General features: G+C 39.3%; 1 protein-coding gene across 1 annotated transcript in view; it reads right to left on the minus strand.

The window, feature by feature from the left end:
- DNAH7 (dynein axonemal heavy chain 7) overlaps positions 1–21,956 on the minus strand; it is a 231,955-nt gene that overhangs the window by 176,953 nt on the left and 33,046 nt on the right. The window contains exons 12-17 of the mRNA XM_040971902.1: positions 13,656–13,928; positions 12,857–12,984; positions 10,712–10,790; positions 5,779–6,003; positions 3,649–3,795; positions 255–940 (exon numbers count right to left, since the gene is read on the minus strand). Coding sequence (XP_040827836.1) covers positions 255–940; positions 3,649–3,795; positions 5,779–6,003; positions 10,712–10,790; positions 12,857–12,984; positions 13,656–13,928 — 1,538 coding nt within the window. The remainder of the gene's footprint in view (positions 1–254; positions 941–3,648; positions 3,796–5,778; positions 6,004–10,711; positions 10,791–12,856; positions 12,985–13,655; positions 13,929–21,956) is intronic.

A 21,956-nucleotide genomic window follows, 5' to 3' on the forward strand; every position in this document is an offset into this window, starting at 1 on the left:
AATAAAATTATTTTGGAGAGCAAAAAGCAAGATCAGATTGTGAGCAATGAAAATCAGTATCTGAACCTTGATTTCCACTGCTCTGATATGAACATATTATTTAACAAAACAGTAAAATGGTAGAAAGGACAATAAAACTTTGAATCCTTATAGTGAACTACTGTAACTTAGAATTATCTCTCTAAAGAACTTTACATTAAATACAAATGATTTTTGCAGCACATCATAAAACACTGGCATAAATATCAACTTACCTCATTTGTTTTTCGTAAGGCTTAATGAAAGGAGATCCTCGCATAGTTTGTGTTTTAATAATATGATCATCCAACAACATCTGAATTTCATCAACTGATGACAAAATATATGTCCCACTCTCTCGGTAAGGAAGAATGACAAATTCCATTCCATCCCACTCAGTAATCATCTTCTCCAGCGCCTTTTCAAGAGAGTATTCTTTGCTAGCTGCTTCACTGATGCCTTCAAATCTGTCTAGATAGGGCTCCAAATTCATTTCTAAAAAAGAAAACACAGTGCAGTCCTCTGATGGCTGCAGGGGATAGCCAACAATGGCAGACATGGCATCCCAGTGCCTGGGGCGCAAACCAGGATTGCAGATCACTTGGATGAGAGGGATGTGTTGTTTGAAATCTTCCACCCTTGCTCTCACTTTTTTTGTCATCGCCAACGGATTTGGAGAATCATGGAAGATCTTCTCCAGCTTGTAGAGTCCTCTCCAGTAATTTCCAACATCTGCCTCCACGTGGTCCGGATTCACCTTGTGGTACGGCCCTTCTGTCCACACCCTGTGTTTGTTGCTGAACTCCACAGCAGTTTCATAGAGGCGAAGATAAGGATTCAAACCATCTTGGATCTTTTTACGTAGAGGGTATGTTGATGTTATCCAACCAAATGCCTCCTCTTCAGCGTTAAACTGCTCTATCTGGAAACACAGGCAAAAATATCTTGGCTATTTCGAAAGTAAGGAATCATGAAAATTAAAATGTTTAAAACCATGTATTTTAAAAGTGAGCCTCTCTAAACTTTAAAGTTTCGATAATGCAGAAAAACTGAACAATAGTCTGTTTCCTATTTACTTTTAACAGATAATAAAATTGCTCACATTGGTGGCACAATGGGTTAGGCCTGCTTGTGATCAGCATCTCATGTCAGACTGTCAGCTTGAGTTCCAGCAACTGTTTCTGAGTGAGCTTTCTCCTAATGTGTTTGGAATATTAGATAGAGAGACAGATAGATACATAGATACATAGATATCATATGCCATATATATTGCCATATATATGGCTTATTTCACTTAAGATAACATCTGTCATCCCAGTTGACAGAATTTTCTTTCCTTAGGCTGAATAGTATTCTTTTATTTCTTCCTGATTGTACACTTCATAGAAAAATGTCTGATTAAGTTAGTTTTTAGTTTCAAATGAATTCACACATCTAAAGAAGTTTTTGCTCTCCAAGACATACTGAGGACATAGCTTCACTATTCATTAATAAACAAGAATGTGAGTTCTTGTATTATCCACATCATTCTGTTAGGTTTGGAGGAAATAAAAAAAAGCCTAACACTGCCAAGTATCAACTGCAGTGAGTGATCCGGGTCTGGGGACAAAACATACTCAGGTGAAAACACACACAACAGTTGTTTAATAAATCTATACAGCAAGAGAACACAGCAGTGCCTGTTTAATATAAAATGAGTGGCCTATGTCAAAAACTATGATACTTACAGTGCATGAAAAATGCTTACACAGTGCAGTCTCTGGTCCTTCTGCAGGGAAGACGTGACTGAAACTTTGTTTTGAATATAAGGCAAATAAGGAAAGGCCAGGAAACTTAATTACTCTTTGGTATTTGAGTGGTCCAGAGGGGAAATCTATGCACTGGAAAGTATGATTTATATATACTAATTATGCAGTTTTATTTAAAATTTCTGTGACATGCTGGTGTTATGGCATAACAAGCTAAACTGCTGCCTGCAGTGCCAGCATCCTATATGGGAGCCAACTTGCGTCCCAGCTGCTCCACTTCCGATCCAGCTCCTTGCTAATGGCCTGGGAAAGCAGCAAAAGATGGTCCACATGCATGGGCCCCTGCACCCACGTGGCACACCTGGAAGAAATTATTAGCTCCTAGCTTCAGCTCAGCCATGGCTCTTACAGCCTGGGGAGTGAACCAGCAGACACAGGATCTCTATCTCTCCCTTTCTCTCTCTTTGTGTAGCTCTGTTTTACAAACAAATAAAATTAATCATTTTTTAAAAATAAAATTTCTGTGACTTTGAAAAACATTATTACCCAGTATTATAAACTATAATTACAGTCTCATAAACTAATACCTAAATGATTAAAATACTGAAATGTTTCACCTTAAGAAAAATGGTAGGGTATCAAATACTGAAAATTTTCATATCTCTGTTTTTTAAACAAAATTTTCACACATCTTATCTGATAAGGTATATGGCTTTCCCTCATTTAAGCTCTTTTAGTAAGAAAAACAATTTCTGAAAGAACAGCATTGGGGACAGTGTAGCTGGTGAGAGAAAAGTATGAGTACAATTTAAAATCACAGCTGCCAAATATAAGTTGGTCACTTTCACTGCTAAGTAGAAACATAAGTCATTCATTACGTGATATTGTTGGCCTGTGCTCAAACATATGGGTTCTCAAGAATCATCAAACTACAATGTAAATAATTAAAGTAAAAACTTAGGCTACGGCAAATTGGCTCCTGTGGCTAATACTCCATCTGCATACACCAGGATCCCTAAGGGCACTGCTTTCTTTCCCAGCTGCTCCACTTCCCATCCAGCTCCCTGCTTGTGGCCTGGGAAAGCAGTAGAGCATGGCCCAAAGCCTTGGGACCCTTCACCCCCATGAAAGACATGGAAAAATCTCCTGGCATCAGATGGGCTCAGCTCCAGCCATCACGACCATTTAGGAGTAAACCAGTGGATGGAAGATCTTTGTGTCTCTTCTCTTTGTAGATCTGCCCCTCCAATAAAAATAAATAAAAAATTTAAAACTAAAGATAAAGTAAAAGTTAAATAGACCAATCTGCAACTCTATCTTTAAAACAAAAGATGAAGGCCATTGTTCCCCACCAGTATATTAGAGTAATATTGCCAATCATTTCTATTATTTCTATTATTCTATATTCTATTATATTCTATAATCTATTATTTTATTATTTCTATTATTCTCAAATTAAATATAAACTATTTTACCTGGATACTCATTTTTAAAATGTTATTTATTTATTCATATTTATTTGAAAAGTAGAGTGGCAGAGGGTAAGAAACAGAGTCAGATTTTTCCTCTGCTGGTTGACTTTCCCTAAATGTTTGCAACCACCAGGACAGGGCCAGGTTCAAGCTAAGAACTGAGGATGTCATCTCAGTCATCTGAACCATTACCCGCTGCCGCAGAGGGTGCACATCAGCAGGAACCTGGATCATAAGTGGAGGAGGAGTGGATCCCAGGTACTCCAATAAGTTTAGGCTGCGCCAAGAGTTGGCTTAATCTACAGAGTTGAAATGCCCACTCCTGGACTCTTTTAAAAGATGGATATTAAACACAACCTCAAGTATTCTGCACTTTAGTAAAGTCATTCTTTTATGAATTTCTGCTGTACCTTGTCGGCAGCTAAATCCAACTTTGCATTCAATGTCTGGGCCTTTTTCAAGTACCGTTGCACATCTTGGAGATCTCCAAATGAATAAAATTCTTCCGCCTGTTTAGCATAACTTTCCAATTCTTCCACAAATCTTTCACATCGTAACTAATAAAAGTAACATTCATTGTTACCATTAATTAGTACCAAGAATAATTTTAAGTGTTTGTTAAGATTATCAGAACTATTATTGCTATATTTTGTTACTGGGGAAATATAAGAGCTCAACTACACAGAATTTCTTACATTTACAAATAATGGGTTATGATTTCTGTAATCACAGGTTATGGAATGTTTGTCCAGTATTATTTTGTCAGATGCTCTAACTATTGAGTTAAAATGTATTAAATGTTGGTATTCTTTAATATGCTCAAATGGCTTGTAAACATTTGAAAATCTGATAAGGCTAAAAGAAAAGAAGGATATAGAAATATCTGTGGCATTTTTATAAGCAGCTGGTAAAAATATCCATTTCTATCGTGCCCCAATAATCAGATAAAACTTTAATTAGTAATACTATACAGCAAGATAGCCCAAGGTAATTTTTCTTGCCCCATGAACTCTCTAAACAATTAAGATCTGAGGTAAATAAATCCAGATTTAAATGCTTGAAAACGATAGTGTTCCAGCATAAAGCATGTGCAAGAGTGTTAATGAGAAAGATTTAGTGCAAAAAAGGTATTCCAAATTAAATGGATCTAAAAATAGGCCTTAATAAAACATTCAAAAGTCAAATCTAGGTTACTCAAAAATAGACTTTCTATTTCACAAATTGTCTAGGCTGATTTCTGTCCTCTTTTTCCTTCTGGTTTCGTGATATATTTATTGCCTTGGCTCCATGGAAAAAAGAAAATGAGAGACAAAATTAATCAACAACATGTGGTTTATGGAATAGCATACTTTACAACAGGAAATGTAACTATGGGCCACCTAGGTGTAACTTAAGCAGCTGATATTTACTATTCATAATGTTTTCCACAGGTTGCTAAAGATTTTGAAATGGCTGAAATTTAAAAGTAAAAAGGAAATGAGAAATTTAAAGTGAAGGTTCTGTTTTGTAAGTCTATGAATTAGTCCCCAAATATCCTGTGCTGTCACTCAGTTGTTGTAGTGTGATAGACAGAAACTGAGCTTCATGTCCAAAAATTTCTCAACTGTCGACCTGAAACAGGTTTCTTAGTTTTTCAGATTCTTGGGAGTTTTTCCTTCTGTGAAATGCCAATATTAAGTCACTTATTCAGACAGTAGCTGTGGAGTGCTCATGGATTCCTGTATGTCAGGTACTACAGGGATCTCAATGAAATAAAATGATCATCCAGTGGGCTGTCGATCTGAAAATAGTGACAGAATGATTAGATCATCCAAGTGGTGGAGAGGCGTTGCAGCACCACTGAGGTCTGCCCCAGAGGGATCCTCAGAGAACATAGTAAGCACAGCGAGGCCAGCTGCCACAGAGCCAAGTCACGCTCCCTAAAGGATGAGGGACGTAGGAGAGCAGAGACATAGAGGTTGTTCATTATTTAAAAACTCATCAGCAGAAACTGGTAGAGGTAAGAGATGAAACTAGACAGGTAGACAGGGGCAAGCCATAAACCATCATCTTTATTAAAGATAATAATAATAATAATAATAATAATAATAATAATAATAATGTTAGAGTAACTGAATGTCAGAATGATGATCCTGGCCACAGGGCTTAGGAGGAACCTTAGCAATTTTGAGGTAGGAAGTGACATCTCACCAAGAGAGCTGTGATGTTGAGTTAAAAAAGAAAACTTTAAATAACATGGTAAACTAAAATACTTACCATTTTTGCTAACAGTCAGTTTTGGACAATATATCCCAATAACTTCCCTCCACTTCTTTGATCAATCAAGATAGGATCCTACAGCAATCAATGTTTTGCTGACTCAATAACCACTCATTAAGCATTATTAAAGATCCAACAAATGTAGTATATTCTACTACAATTAATACTATGAGAAAGATTCAAGGTCCTGTTAAACAAAGGCACTGACAATGTTTAACAAAAAGTTAAAATTTTAAGTTTTCTAGAAAGTGAAAATAACTTAAAACCTCTATCATACTGACCTTAAGACCTTCTTGATATTGTTCTGTTTTTTCTTTAACAATTTTCCTGTGCTCATCAAAAATTTCTCCCATTCTTCCATACCACTGGAAAACATTATTATTTAGCCGAATGTCTGTCGGAGAGAAGTTAGCACACTCAATGAGGAAGGCAAGGCAGTTTTTGGAATCCACTAATCTCTGTTCCAGCTCAAGCATGTCAACGGTTTCCACTTTATGAATATAAGCCTGATGGGAAGCAAAAATTACAAATGTCATTTTAATGTACAATCTTTGTTTAAAAATTAGCTTTGGAAAATATATGCTACAAAGATACATTTTGGGTTAGGAGAAGGAACTGTAGTATTTTCCTCATCATCTCTCCCAAACAATTCATTAAAAGGCAGAAGACAGTTTCAAGTGCGCGCGCACGCGCACACACACACACACACACACACACACACACACACACACACACACACACACAATTGGAAAGCCATTGTTGTGGGTTCCAGAAAGATAGAAGTAGAAACTGTTGGAGTGATATCATGTATTCTTTCAGAATAACATTTTGCGTAACTCATTATGTGTCAGGCACTGCCAGGTGTTGTTAACTCAATGTGACAAAAACAGACCTGGGCCTCGCCCTCATGGAGTTTTAGTTTCTTCCAGGAAGCAGTACTAATCAAACACCACCAGAAAAAAAAAAATGTAAAGCTAAAAACTCTCCACAGAGGCAGGAACTGCAAAGGAAAGGCCCACTGCTTAGGAAAATAATGAGGATCTGCAGCTGTGGGAGTGAAGGGCTGTAACCCAGAAGCTGGGAACGAAAGTCCGACCAGAGGAAAAGAGGCCAGCTGTAATGGTTAGAAGCAGAATAAAGGGGACACTATGTGAACCTGATGTGACCAGCCAGCAGGGATCAAACATAGCAGCGGGTCAGGACTCAGAACATTTCAAATTGAGATATAACCTCATTGGCCCTGATGAGATCTAGACAATAAGACAATTTTAAGAAAAACGCATACATGCTAAAAAGTTCAACAGAACTGTTTTGCTGGGGGCCAACACTGAGAGGCAGCAGGTAAAATCATTGCCTGCAAAACCAGTGTCCCATGCAGGCACTGGTTCAAGTCCCAGCTGCTCCACTTCTGATCCAGCTCCCTGCTAATGCACTTAACACAGCAGAGGGAAACGGCCCAGGTGCTTGGGTCCTCGTGCCCACAGAGGAGACCCAGAAGAAGCTCCTGACTCCTGGCTTTGATCTGGCCCTGCCCTTGATGTGGTGGCTATTTGAAGAGTGAACCCTCCCTCCTTTCCTCTCTGCATAACTGCACCTTCCAAACAAATAAAATCAATCTTCAAGAAAAACTTTTTTTCATTGCACAGAAGGAAAAAAAAAACAACTGGTCACATAATAGGGATTCAACAGAATAAGACAAGTGCTGAAAAACAGATATAAGTAACTAAATGTACAAAATCAGTAATTTTTCTCCTATATATTACCAACATTTAGCTTGATACACTGCACTGCAAAAACATCAATCAATCTTAAGAGTGACAAAAATCTAAAAATAATAATAAGCATAAATTGCTATTTAAATAAGACTATTTTATTTAAGAATATTTAAAAATTTGAATATAGAAATATATAAAATTACATATTAAATGTAATTTGTCTAACCAACTTGTAAAATCTATATCATTTCAATCAAAATTTCAATAGATTTTCAAAAACTAAGCTTGATACAATACTCTTTCTTAGAAAAAAATGTGAATGACAGGTTACAGAGAGAGACAGACAGGCAGACAGAGAGAGAGAGAGAGAGAGAGAGAGAGAGAGACCTTTTATCCATTAGCTCACTCTCCAAAATCTGCAATATTCAGAGCTGGGTGAGGCTGAATCCAGAAGCCAGGATCTTCATCCTGGTCTCACCCGTGGATGGCAGCAGCCCACGCACTTTAGCCATCCTCTGTAGTTTTGTCAGGAATACTAGCAGAGAAGTCCATTGCAAGTAAAGCACCTGGGATTTGAACCAGCAGTCATAATGGGTGCAGGTTTCACACATGGGAGTTTAACTCGCTGCACCACAAAACCACTCCTATATAATTCTAAAACTCCCTGAAATAGTAAATACTTAGGAATAAAAAGGATAATGATGAAAAAGTAAAATATGAGAGAGATCAATTCTATCCGACATCAACGTCTATTCTACAAATGCAGTAATTTAAATACTTCTTATTTCAGCCTTTGAAATAGAGGATACAGCAGAACAGAAAGAAAGCACTTAGAGAGTCTAGCACATATAGAAACCTGATTAATCACTTAATAAATAAAAGTGGAGTAAATTGGCTATTGATTTTACGGAGAAGTAAAAACACTACTTACCCAGTAGAAATTTGGGGAAGGCATACTGTTTAGTGTATACAGTAGCTTATAGAATAATAATGATTCTTACAAAAACACACCGATGCTAGCATGTATACATGTGCACATGCAGGTATCTAAATATATATAAAGACACTGTTCTCCCCAAGTTATTTTATTCATATTAGTTTATGTAAATGTAATAACACACATTTACAAAAGAATCCTCTTACCCACCAGAGAATGAGAAAACTGAGAATAAAGTCTAAATATCATGTTAACCTTCCCTGTTCTGTACCACAGTTCTCTATCCATGAAATTCAAAAAACTTAATTTAAAAAATAAAAATGTAAAGCTCCTTTTAAAGGTCTCTGACTCCATCTCTGTGCCTACTTCGCTCACTTCTCCTCTCTAGCATTCTACAACTTTGCACACATCCTTGCAAAAGCCAGGAACGTGGGACTCCATCGAGGTCTCCCACATAGATGGCAGTGCCCAAAGCACTTGAGCCTTCATCACCTGCCACCAAGAGTGCATTAGCAGAAAGTGGTAATAGAAGCAGAGGTGTTGACATAAAACAGAACTCCGATATGAGATGGGAAGGTAAGCTTCCCACATAGCAGCTCACCCCATGTGTGTGCTTTGTGCACGTCTGCATGCATACCAAGAACACATATTAAGCATTCCATCACCTGCTGCCTCTGAGGCATTTTAGCATGAAACTAGACAGGAAATGAGATGTGACTCTTGCAGTATTCTGATAAAAGATGTAGAAATCCCGGGCCTGGTGCAGTAGCCTAGTAGTTAAATCCTCATTTTGCATGCACCAGGATTCCATATGAGTGCTCCACTTCCCATCTAGCTCTCTCTGCTTATGGCCTGGGAAAGCAATCGAGGATGGCCCATAACCTTGGGACGCTGCAACTGCTTGAGAGACCTGGAAGGAGCTCCTGGCTCCTGAGTTCAGACCAGCTCAGCTCCAGCCATTGTGGCCACCTGGGGAGTGAACCAGCAGAAGGAAGATCTTTCTCTGTATCTCTGTCTGTCTGTCTCTCTTTCCAATAAAAAAAATAAAATAAATATTTAAAACATCAACATGGACATTCCATGTTGGACAAACCAAGAGGCAGCTGAACCAGCTGCCCAAGTAATGATATTTTTAAAAAATATATAATCATTTAAGTTCCTTTCATACCATCTGTAAGACTAACTTTTTTACATATTTGGAAGGCAGAGTTACAGAGATGAGGAAATAGAAGTAGACATGGACAAGGGCAGGGGAAAGAGAAAGAGAGAGAGATCTTTGATCTGGTGGTTCGCTCCTCAGTGGCTCTAACCATTACGGCCAGGCCAGGATGAAGCCGGGATCCAGGAGCTTCGTCCAGGTCTCTCACATGAGCGCAGAGACCACGTACTTGGGCCATCTTCTGCTGTTTTCCCCAGGCACATTAGCACAGAGCTGTATCTGAAGGAGAGCAACTAGGACTGGAATTGGGGACACATGGGATGCTGTCACTGCGGGAAATGGCTTTGCCTGCTACAGTACAGCGTCAGTTTCTCCTTTTATAATTTCTATCACAAAAAAACCTTAACTGACTTTGTGTGTTTTACCTGGTTCACAAATATTTTAAAATCTAAAAATCACAAGGGCTATGTTTTGGATTTTGTAAATATAGGAAAGTAAAAAACAGAATCCTATAAAATTTTAATACCTTTATTCTTATAAATAGTCACAAAGTTTAATTTTTGCCTTTCATTAAAGAATTCTATGGAGGAAAAGCTATAAGATTAAGAGGATAAAGTGAATGATGAAAAAATAGTTCTTTTGTATTACTTTATTAGAGTTCGAACATAGAAGAAACACAAAAAATAAGGTGTGACTAGCCTAATATTTCCAATACTATAAACACTGTGCTCAAAACATAATACATTTCTGCAAATTGTCATACAAAATTTTAATCTACAATAAAATATAGCTTCTACAGAAGACAAAGAAAATAATATTTATGGATTAGATATTTGTTGATTAAAAATATAAAGAATGAAAATTCATCTCAGATTCCCCATGACAGTCCTGGTTTATTTTTGTCCACTAGTCTGATCATACTTACTAATACTGCTCTTAAAAATATCCCAATAGACCACTGGGTAGACCAGTACACCATAATTGTTCCACAAGGTCATCTCTCCAGCATCTAAGCCCTGTGGTATCCTCTCAGATTTATTTTATTCAATGGAATGTTAACTAATGTGACACAAGCAAAGATACAAAAAAAACACTCACACACTACATTTGCTTGTGTGCCTCTGCCCTGCCAGAAGAACTTGGTCAGCTGAACCTCCACTGCAGTTGGAGAGACCACACTAGGCAACCCAACTGAGTCAGTGATCCCAAGGAGACAAGAAGAACCACACAGAAGATTCTAGCCTAAATCACCAAACTGAAAATCAGTGCACTAAGTGTGTAAAAGGCTCCTAATACCAACATTTTAGGCACTTTCTTAAGATCAGCTAGATTTTGTTACTCTGAATCATTGTGTCATCAGTCAACTGATACACACCCATCTATACAGAGTTTATGAACAATACCTTCATATCCATTAGTTCTGCTGTATTTGGAGGTGTACTCAGAGCTTTTTCAGCTATCTTCTCAAATTCATCACATAATCTGAAACACCAAAGCCAATCTTAAATATTTACAAGGAAAATTCAATGAAATTTAATATATTGATATGACTACTCAAAGGTTTCACTGCATGAAAAACAAAAATTTTACCTTGTCTGCATGACATCTAATGAATTACATACATATTCGTGTTTATTCAGTAGATAGTCAATGACTGCTATGTTCTCAACTAAAATATTAAGTGATAGGCACAGAAGTGAATATTATGCACTAACAATTTTCCAGTGGCTCAGAACCCAGTATGGGAGACAGGACGATCACCAGTCATTTCCAATTTGGTGTTTTAAGGGCTGGAACCGAGATTTAATTGAGATGGCACAATAACTAACATAAAGATAGGGAGTGATTAACTCTACTGTGAGGCAATAGCTAAAATGAGACTCAGTGCTCAGAAAGTTCAGCTATTAATTTAGGTTGTAGACAATATAAATAATAAAATTACTTAGAACAGGAAAAAAAGTAGCAATGGTCAAGGAAGTCCAGATAAAAAATATGGAAAAATTCTTCAGAAAGACCAGCTGTAATGTGAAGGAGAACGGAGTAGCACAGTGATGATGCTAGGGTCTTGCAGATGTAAAAGATGTAAACTTTAGTGGCAGAGTCAGCAAAGGAGAGGCTTAAAATAACAGACAGAGGCATGCTGACTGGAGACAGGGGGTTTAGAAGCACTGAGGTTGAGCCCATTGGTAGAGAGACACACACTGCAACAGACCCAAAGCTTCTGGAATATGGGACACAGATAGGAAGGGCTTCTTGGGAATGTGAGTTAACACATGCTAAGGTTGCTCATGTCTAACGGTTCCATCACTGTTCTGTTAAGCCCGCCGCACATCCAGAAAATGCAAAAAGGCAGGATCAGTATAATGCCACAGCATATTAGAGGCATGGAAAAGAACTTAAAATAAATATTTCACCCAGAACAAAATACTATCAGTAAAAGATGTTTTCATAACTTCTTCAATAATTCTAGACTAAAAAAATCACTTCAAACTAACATATTATCACTGTTCTTCAATTGTAGATCTTTCATGCAACTCCTCCATCCTCAGGTTCCCCCCTCCCCTCTCTATCCTCAAAAGTCTGGAAAAGCAACACTAACCACTCCTGGGTCTTGGAACTCATCATGGCATTTTCATATCACACTGCATTCTATATATTATCATCTCCTCCTTGAATTGTTTCAGCCTAATTGATTATTTCCAGACTCTTTTTTTTTTGAAATTCACACACTACTTCCTCTTTGTTACTACCCTGATTTTCTCTTCAGCCCCAAGTCCCACCCTAAAGGAATTATCAGTTATGTGGGGGAAAAATAATGAGAATTTTTTGTGATTACAATATTAGAGAAAAGATACATCATTATAAAATATTTCTTTCAAGCTGTAAATAACGCCTGAGGTAACAGACCAGTGCAACAGCTTAGCAGTCCTCGCCTTGACTGTGCAGGGATCCCATATGGGCGTTGGTTCTAATCCTGGAGGCCCCACTTCCCATCGAGCTCCCAACTTGTGGCCTGGGAAAGTATTCAAGGATGGCCCAAAGCCTTGGGACCCGGCATCCAAGTGGGAGACCTGGAGGAGGCTCCTGTCTCCTGGCCTCGGATTGGCTCAGTGCCGGCCATTGAGGCCACTTGGGGAGTGAACCATTGGTCGGAGGATCTTCCTCTCTATCTCTCCTTCTCTCTATATATATCTGCCTTTCCGATAAAAACGAAGTAAATAAATCTTTAAAAAGCCTGAGGGAAGCCTTATTTTATAGTATATTTTAGACACAAATCAAAGCTCCATCTATTAATAAAACTGATGAAGGAAATTGCAGTGTCTACGCAGAAACAGGCATCTTAGGCAATTAGGAAGGCACACTTGCGGTAGAAAAAATATACAATCTCACCACAAAATGACACTTAGGATCAAAAATCCTGTTTGGCAACATTGTTTTCTCAGCGTCATTGTAACACTGCCCTAATCCATTGCTTTAATGGAGTGACAGCTGACTGTACTTAAAATCACTTCCCAAAAGACAGAACTGCAATCAGTGTCTGTAAGTACCTTGTGTTTAGTTCCTGATGATCTTTGAACATTTTGGCTATAAGTTTCACACAAAGTGTATCTGCTCGCTTCACCAATGCTCTGATTAATTCCTCACAGTGAATTTCAAACATTCCTAAACGAACAGTCTGCAACACAGCAAGAGCTTAGTAATTATAAAAAATTAATAAAAATTGTCACAAGTTCGGCATTCTGTTAATACTCATTTTGCGTATGATCTTACAAGATTCAGCTTTGAAAAAAAGTGAAGCAGGGCAGGTCTTCAAAATTTACAACAATCTTCTGGGTATATATCCTTGAAGAGTTTGTTATCTTAGAAGCCAATTCCAATTCAGAATAATGGATATAAAACCCCCAGGAGAATTAAGGTAATAAATGCAGAATGGCTGTTTCAAACATATTTATTCAGCACAATAATATTTATTCCTGGTTATAAATTTGAAAAATGCAAATAATGAAATTAATTTTTAACACTAGTAACCTGCTAAACAGAAGTAACAATATTTTGGCATAATCATCATGTTTCTCCAAACAATTTGTAAACACTGAAGCAAAAACAAACAGGTTCTTGAAAAGTAGAGGATCTTGAAAAGAAGGGGACAAATTCCACCCAGTGCTCACAAGGCAGACCTGCCTCATGACGTTCAGGCCTTACCACAGCCACACAGCACTAACTCAAAAAAGACTTTCCTGTTGCTAGCAATAGTCTTTTGCTTCATTTTCTAAATTGCAAGCTAATGAGAGCTGCAAAAGATCTTTAAGTACAGGTTAACAATGGAATAAACTGGCCATGATTTACCTTTCTAGAAGTGTACTGTATTTCCTTGATGAGTTTTTGGTATTTGCGAATTTCTCCCATTATGCTCTCATAATGATGATTTTCCGCAAGGAACTCATCAACATCTTGCTCAGCTTTTTTGGTGACTAAAAAATCATACTTGTCATAGAGCCTGAGGTGCTCCATAGGGGCCACACTCTCTCTCATAATCACTTCCTTGATCTTATTTTTGTGAGCATCCACAATTTCATCCACAATTATGGGCTTTAAGGTTGCGGGTTTAGATTTACTTTCCTAAACACAGGGTTGGGAGAAGAGACAACAAGCTATTTCAATTATCTTTAAAGTAACCACAACATTACTCTTTACTTTAAAAGGTCAATACCACAGTAACGCTTTAAAATACAGATTTGATAGTTTTTCTTCCAGTTATACTTAAGGTTGTCAAGCTGCATTTCATTTTCTGCACAATGGAAACACAGCCACTTGACTGTATATACAACATCAGATTCAGAATATAAAAACAGCAACAATTTCCATTTTATTTGTGTAACTGTAATCTATGAGCATGAGGTTGTATTTGCATTACATAACTTTAAAAGAACATAGCCTAGCTCAATGGCATATATCATCACACTCTTTAATCACCATACTTTTCTCTTCTTTAGGAAAAATCAGTATAGAGTGTTAATTGAGTCACGAGCCTTTACTCTTTTAACAGTAACAAAACAGACCTTAAAAATCTGGGCCCGGTGTGATAACCTAACGGCTAAAGTCCTCACCTTGAACACACTGCACTGGGATCCCACATAGGTGCAGGTTCCTACCCTGGCAGCCCCATTTCCCATCCAGCTTCCTGCTTGTGGCCTAGAAAGAAGTTGAGAATGGTCCAAAGCTTTGTGACCCAGGAGCTCCGGGCTCCTGGCTTCAGATTGGCTCAGCTCTAGTCTTTGCAGCCACTTGAGGAATGAATCAACAGATGAGAGATCTTCCTCTCTATCTCTCCTTCTCTCTGCATATCTGCCTTTCCAATAAAAAAAATATTTTAAAAAGTCTTTATTTTAAAATCTTTAAAAAAAAAATCCTCTGTTACTAAGGCTGTATTTTGCTATCCCAATTGGCAACAATGGACAAGAAAACAATTTTAAACAAGCAAACACAAGTGTCTCCTCTTCCCAAATAAGATGCCTCTACATGTTTTATTATCTGAACCAAATTACTCTATACACACACACACACACGTATGTCATCCAGAGAAGGGATTTTTTTAATCTTCAAAGACCAAAACCCATTGACCATAATGGATATTCTGTAACATTCAAGTTGGTCACAGCCAAGAATTACTTAGAGAACAGAGCAGTCGGCTCAGTTATGCACGGACATTTGCCGGCTCTTCTCCCTGGTGGTCACTTCCTCTGGCTTAGAAGCAGAAGTGTGAGACTATGAATCCTACTACCTCCAATCCTAACATGATCACCATTTCATTACTGGGCCCAGAAGGCGTGAACTGTAATTTTTTTCTGAAAAAGAAATGTTAGGATAATACAATGTATTTCATCTGCTGGGTGTGATGTGAATATATTATGTCTCATGTGAAACTTATAAACATTAATTATACAATTTTCTTCAATTTATTGATCGTCTCCTTACTTGTAAAAACTATAGATGCATCTTTCTAAACAGAGTTAGACACCAGGCCTTCTGAAATACATTAGAAAGCACAATTTTAATATGAATTCTAATTAGTTCCTATAAAGGTAAGAATGACATACTGCCTGTGACATCTCAGATGTTTGAAAACATAATTAGATCATGAGACAGTGAGGTACTTGGACTCATAGCATGTAAACCTCTTACAGATTTACGTAACACAGGAAAAAAAAGTGTGTTTTGATTCTCTTTCAGTTTTTATTAAAGGCTGTGACAGTAGCTGGCTATGTGAATTCCACTTAGGTAGCTACTGTCAGAAACTGTGTCCAATTATCTTACTCAAGTCACCCTATTCTCACTTTTTTCAAACACTGACGATTGTCAGAATCAGCCAGGGATGTTTTACTGGTGCTGATTTCTGAATGCCAATTCTAGCCCTGTGAACCCACACCTCAGGGGTGAAGGACAGTGGTAGCATTGTTCCCTGGAATTTGTGTATTTAACTTGTCACCAGGTAATGCTCACACATAAGGTTATCATTATTACCTCTTATATAACCTCTTAAAACTTTATATCAGGAAAACTGGCAGGTCCCATCCTATTTTTATAATGATGAAATTGTTTTTTTAAATTCTAATTAATTTGTCATATTTTCTTCTTTGCTTTAGAAACCAGGAAGCTTAGAAACACTTTATAACCATTAAATCACAACCACTATTTTCATTCAGATCATTTTACTAGGCATCTTTTTCTACTTGGAGCTTTATGTAATAATTCTTACTTATTTGTATTGGTTGTTTCCTAAACTACTTCAAATTATTCTTGAAACATGTTGGATAAAAGCAATAGCAAAGAATGCAATAGACGAGGGGCCCAGCACGATGGCTCAATGGCTAAATCATCACTTTGCATGCACCAGGATCCCATATAGGCACCAGTTGGTCTCCTGCTTGCTCCACTTCCCAGAAACCAACTACCTAGGTTAACACATATAAAGATGCTACATTTATTGTTTATAGTATGTAGCTAAGGAAGCAAAATCATAAGGGAAAGCTTAAAGGGCCCAAATCAAGGAAATATAAATTGAGAAAGGTCGCTGTGTGCAGAAATGATCAGCTGGTTGGCAGGCTCTGTTGATTATCATGGTCTAAGTTTTGCTTCTGAGTCTCCTGTAAGATGGTATACAGAAGCTATGTTAAAGAATGGACAGTAGCTGCCAGGGAATAAAACCTCGAACCTGGGCAAATCTTCTGATATAAAATCACAGATGATTTACATCAAGTGAGTAATGGTGCAGGGGGTAAGACCACAACCTTCACAGCCATTTTAGCTCATTCTCTGAGAGTACATGCAATCCTCGAGGAACTCCCTCGCCACTGCCTGCTTTCTCTAACCAGCTCAATGCTATGTTCTGTGTTTTCCTCTAACCAGCTCAATGCTATGCCCTATTCTTTTCCCCACCCCACCTTCTATTCTCTTTTCCAGCCAACTGGACACAAAGAGGAAGGCCCACAGAGTCTGAAAGCCCCTGAAAAGTGGCTCAGTTTCACAACCCCAAGCTGGCTTGTGCTACAGAAACCCAGCCTGGCTACTTTCTTCCTGGCTGCCACACCCTTACTCTGTGTGCAATCTGGCAGACACTTCTGTGGACTTATTTCTCTTGAACAAATTCATTTTGGAAGTGAGTTCACATTAAGACTCCTCTCTGTTTTGTCCCTCCTTCCCTACATTTTATGGCCCATATGTAGAAGGGTGCAAGAGACCTGTTCTCACGGGAAAACCTTACTCTCCAAGCCTGCATTTCCCCTTCCAGCCAGCCAGGGTACAGGGTACAGCCAGGGTCCACCTACCACATGTTAACAACTCCCATAACCTTTGAGTGAGAGCCACCATCGTCCTCTGAACTTTTTCCTTTTTGTGGCAAACTGTTTTGGTAATTCAGCTTTCTCAATTCCTGCTTGTTTTATGAGAATTTTACAGCCAGGGCCCTTTGCCAGGTCTCATTACTGCATGTCACACCAGACCAGATTCCCTGTGGGATTGGTAAGAGAGGCCTTTGGTGTTCCAAGCATGCTGGGGCTTAGGCTCATGGCTGGTTCACCTCTGCTTCCTCAGGGATTGTGCCACCTTAGGAACATGACCCTCTATTTGTCCTGCCCCTCTATCTGGCTCTTCTTTCCCCTACTTCCTAGCGGCAATTACAACTGTGTGTCCCACTCACCCACCATCCCTTAAAAGTACTCTTCTTTTATCCAAAAAGTTAAGCTTGTTGACAAGCTCCTTGGTAAAGGTCAAGACATCAAGGGACACAGGTGAGAGATGGCTAACCATAGATCAATGGTCTACCTCCACCTGCTGGTGGGCCGTCACCTGCTCAGAACTTGAATATTTCCAGTAAGGAAAAGGCCACCAGGATGCTGGGAAATCCTTTGACCCTCAGAGCTTGACTAAAGTTCAACCCAAGGAGACGCTAGGAGAACTGAGTCTTAAGGAAATTACCTTCTAGAATGCCAAAGTGGCTACCTTAGCTCTAAAGTGAATCTCTGATTTTGGGATTACTAGTTGGATCCCTGGAATTCTCAGACTGAAAGATGTTTTGGAATTGTACTTGTGTAAGGGCCTGAACGGTTAAACCACCACCTCTCTCCCTATGACTGCAATCATTGTTTTTGAATAAGACTGAGAGGCAGCTACATTTTTTTTCCTCTTTGGTTTGTGTGGTATGCTAGCCCCACCCCTTTGTGGAAGGGGGTGCCACACAGGAACCCCAAATATCAGCCTGGGCTATTAACACTCCAAAATCTCCTAGATACAAGCTAACAATCTCCTGCAGACTTATCATCCATGGCACACCAGCCGACAGTCACCCCTGGGACCTGTCTAGCAGTTGCCTAAATGCGTGTTTATTTCAGAGACAGTTCCAAGTAGCTGTCATTAGGTTACGGTGTTTGTTGGGCGAAAAAAAAAAAAAGAAAGCTAGGCTTAAATTCAATCTAACATCTAAAGAGACATATTTGATATGATTCATGCACAAAAATTCCAGGGTAATGGTTCTGATGACAAATTTGCTCAGCTATAACTGGACATCAAGTGTAAATAAATTTCTCCCTTTTGAATCTAGAAAGAACACTGCCTTCGAAAAAAAAAAAAAAAGAAACTTTTCAAGCTTGTTTTGTAACTTGGTCAACAGATACTGCCAAAACAGCAATGGGAAATGGATGTTCAATTTGATTCTCTGGGCCTTATAAAAGGGATGGCTAATATTTTTCTGTAACAACACGTGGCTACATATAAGAGACCAAATAGCCTGACCACATATGAAAGAGCAAATAGCATAGTCAACAATTATGATATCACTGCACAGCTAGATCTATTTCTCCATGAGCACAGTCACCTTCCAAATTAAACTAAGGGAGATACAGTTATACTAATGATTTCAAAATTTATAGATGAAGTAGATGAGTGATCATCATGTTTTGAGCTTACCTAGAAGGATACTGAGTCCCTCATGGGCAGCTGTCTTAACACAGACAAAACACTGTCAGCACATGCCTGTGGCCACCAAAGATCAGGGATGGAACTGAGCAATCCCTTGGCTGACACCCTAAAGGCGGCCTCTGTGGTCTACTTCAACAGAGGCCAGGGGGAAAAGAGTGAGTTAGCCAGCAGGAGCAATGCAATAGGTGGTAGCCCAATGAATAGCAGCTTTACATGGTGTTCTGCTATCAAAAAGACCCAACAAGGACAGCATGCCCCCAAATAGCACCTGTTTTTGATGTGGAAAACCAGAGAACTGGGCAAACAGCTGTTGTGACAGAAGGCAGCCTCTGAAAAGTGTGTCAGCTCTGCCAGGAGCCAGGAAAACAGACCTGTCCCTGGGGCCAAACGGCTCAGGACAGTTCCTGCTGGCTCCAAGCTGAAAAACTCTCATTCCACTTAGCTTCCCAAGTGACCGCCACTATTGAAGGCACAACTTAGGGTCAGTAACCCTGTAGAAAGAATCACAAACTTCCTTCTAGAGATGTCACCTATTCATTACTAAGCTTCTATTCAAGCTACCATTCCTCCCAGGCCAGCTAAGTTACAGGTGTCAACAGGCTGTTACAGCTGAACCCCTATGATGCTAAAGCATGACCTAGACCCATGCCCATTCTCCTAGCCCCTAGTCTGTCACCCTTAGCACAACGTGTCCTTGCCTGCCTTTTATCAAAAGGAACTGACTTGAGGGAATAATCCCCAAGAGTCATTTGCTTCTCCAAAATATAGGAACCTGAATGGCTAGTGTTGTCTAGAAGGAAATTCTCTAACTACATTCAAGTAAAACTAAACCCACCACCCACCACCCCCTCCAGCCTCCAAGGGCTGGAACTCAGCAGTCCACGGTAAATTCTGTAAAGATCACAGCATCACTGACCAGTCAGGAATTTTGCATATATGTACTTCTCAGCCCCAACTGTCCTAAATCCTCAGGAACCCTCAGAATGAAGCAATAGCTGCCCAGCTCCTTGCTCTGCACTTTGCAATAAATGACTACTTTCTTCCAACACCTCGATATCAGTGACTGGTTTTCTGTGCATCAGGTGAGTGGACTCAGTTTGGGGGTTCTACAACAATGCCTCCAACCAGTTTGGGCCATTGTTCAGCAACAGGGAGGTTTGCACCTCTCTTGTGAAAGCTCTCCCAGTCCTCTAGTAATCATGCTGTCAATGATGCTGTCCTTTGTTTTGGACTGTATGTATCTAAGCTGCTTGTTAGATCAGATCCCTCCAGTCTTCAAGCAATGACATTCTAGATGGCCATGCACATGAAATCTCGGATGGAAACAGCTTTTGCAAACACGCATTGTGTCACTCTCAAGAGGCCACTCTCTGCTGCAATCTTAGCTTGACTTCGGGGCCCTGCTTTGCCCCCACTCAGCTTAAAGTAATTACTGTCAGTAGCCAGGGCTTCCTCCGTAAGCAAAAAGAGGGACTGAAGGAGGTTGGGGCTGGAAATGAGCCAGACAGCTCTATCCCAGCATATACACACTAACCAACATGGAAGCCTTCATTTCTCTGTTGCAAGCAGAGAAGTCTGCCACTAACTAGACAGGAGCTTGTACTCTTGCTCTATTATTTCCCATTTTGTCCTATATTCTAGACCAATCTCCAGTTTCCATCCCTCTAACACATCACATCAAAGGAGGTTTTGGACTTACCCCTTTGCTAATTTTATTGGATGTGCCAACAGGAACTGGAACAGCAGTAACTGAATTGGCAATTTCCACAGACAAGGCCAATTAAAAATGAAGATTTACCCCTTACTCTCAAAGAGAACATCAGCAACTTGGTGCTGCACCTGTCTCATCCCAGGACCAGCTGGATCCACCGGCAGCAATGGTCCTTCAAATGCACCAGGGACAGGGCCTCCTCACCACTTGGCCTCTCCTTTTGGGTGAAGAGTTGCTTTTACACAAATAAATCAGGTGTGGTGAAAGAAGGGATCAAATGCATGAAAGAAAGATGCATGGACCATCTTTTCTGCCAGAGGCAATGTCTCTTATCTCTGTTTAGCCTCATAATCATAGTATGTAATTAATATATTTCTAAAGTTCTTACAGGAACAAATGACTGTTATATCCCAGGTCATCACACAAGAACACCCCCAAATTACTCTTAAATTATTCTAATCCTGAGTATAGATATCCCACCCTCCAGCAATAGCCAAAAAGAAGCCAGCGCCCCATTTCCCTATTTGTACTCAGGACTGACAAAGCAAGGACTTAAGTCTCAAAGCTATTTTAGCTCCTTAACTGAAAGCAGATGCAATCCCCTAAGGGATTCCTTTCCCCACAACCTTGTATTTTTTCTGTAACCTGCTCAATCCTATGACCTGTATTTTCCACCTGCTCTCCATCCCCACACACATACCTGCATCCTCTCCCAGCTAACCAGGCACGGAGAAAAAGGCCCAAGGAATCTGAGAAGCCTCTGGATGAAGCAGCTCAGCTTTGCCCCCTGCACATGGCCAGAATTGGCTTACGCTGTAAGAACCTAGTCTGTAACTGCATGCTTGCTCTGTGTGCATGCTGGCAGTGAGCCACCTCTGTGAACGTATTTCTCCTGAATGAAGTCATTTGAGCTGTGAGTTCGTATCCTACCTTCTATTCTATTCCATGTTTCTTACAGTGAGGAACTGAGGAAATAAAACTTCAGAATGCAGAATGATGGCAGAAATGTAAGAGAAATGTCCTAGTTTTGCTTTGTTTTACAATGGATGAAGGGAAAGGAGTTGCCTTAGGAATTTGTACCCATCAGCCTATTCTCATACAACTTCTGGCAAGTTTTCACGACAGTTTTACCCACAGAATTCTTGAGCAGGAATGTAGTTTAAAAATGACCATTGGCCTGCAGGGGCTTCCAGAGCACCTGTCAGGGAAATCTACAGATTCTAAAGGAATCAACTTAAATGAAGGCCTCAGAGATGTCCCTCTAGGAAGCCCTTACATCACAACCCCATTAAATACCAAGAAAAATAAGCCAGCAGGAGCAGAAGCTAGCAGAAAAGCAGAATCAGATTGACAACAACCACTGGCATTATTCAGCAGTTATTTAAAAAATTTTTAAATTTGAATATGTACTTTAAAAAGGTAAATAGACACATTAAGTGGACACAAAAGATTATTAACAATAT

This window comes from Ochotona curzoniae, unplaced genomic scaffold (genome assembly GCF_017591425.1).
Source record: "Ochotona curzoniae isolate NIBS_2020 unplaced genomic scaffold, NIBS_Ocur_1.0 contig_2210, whole genome shotgun sequence".
Taxonomy (NCBI): Eukaryota; Metazoa; Chordata; class Mammalia; order Lagomorpha; family Ochotonidae; genus Ochotona; species Ochotona curzoniae.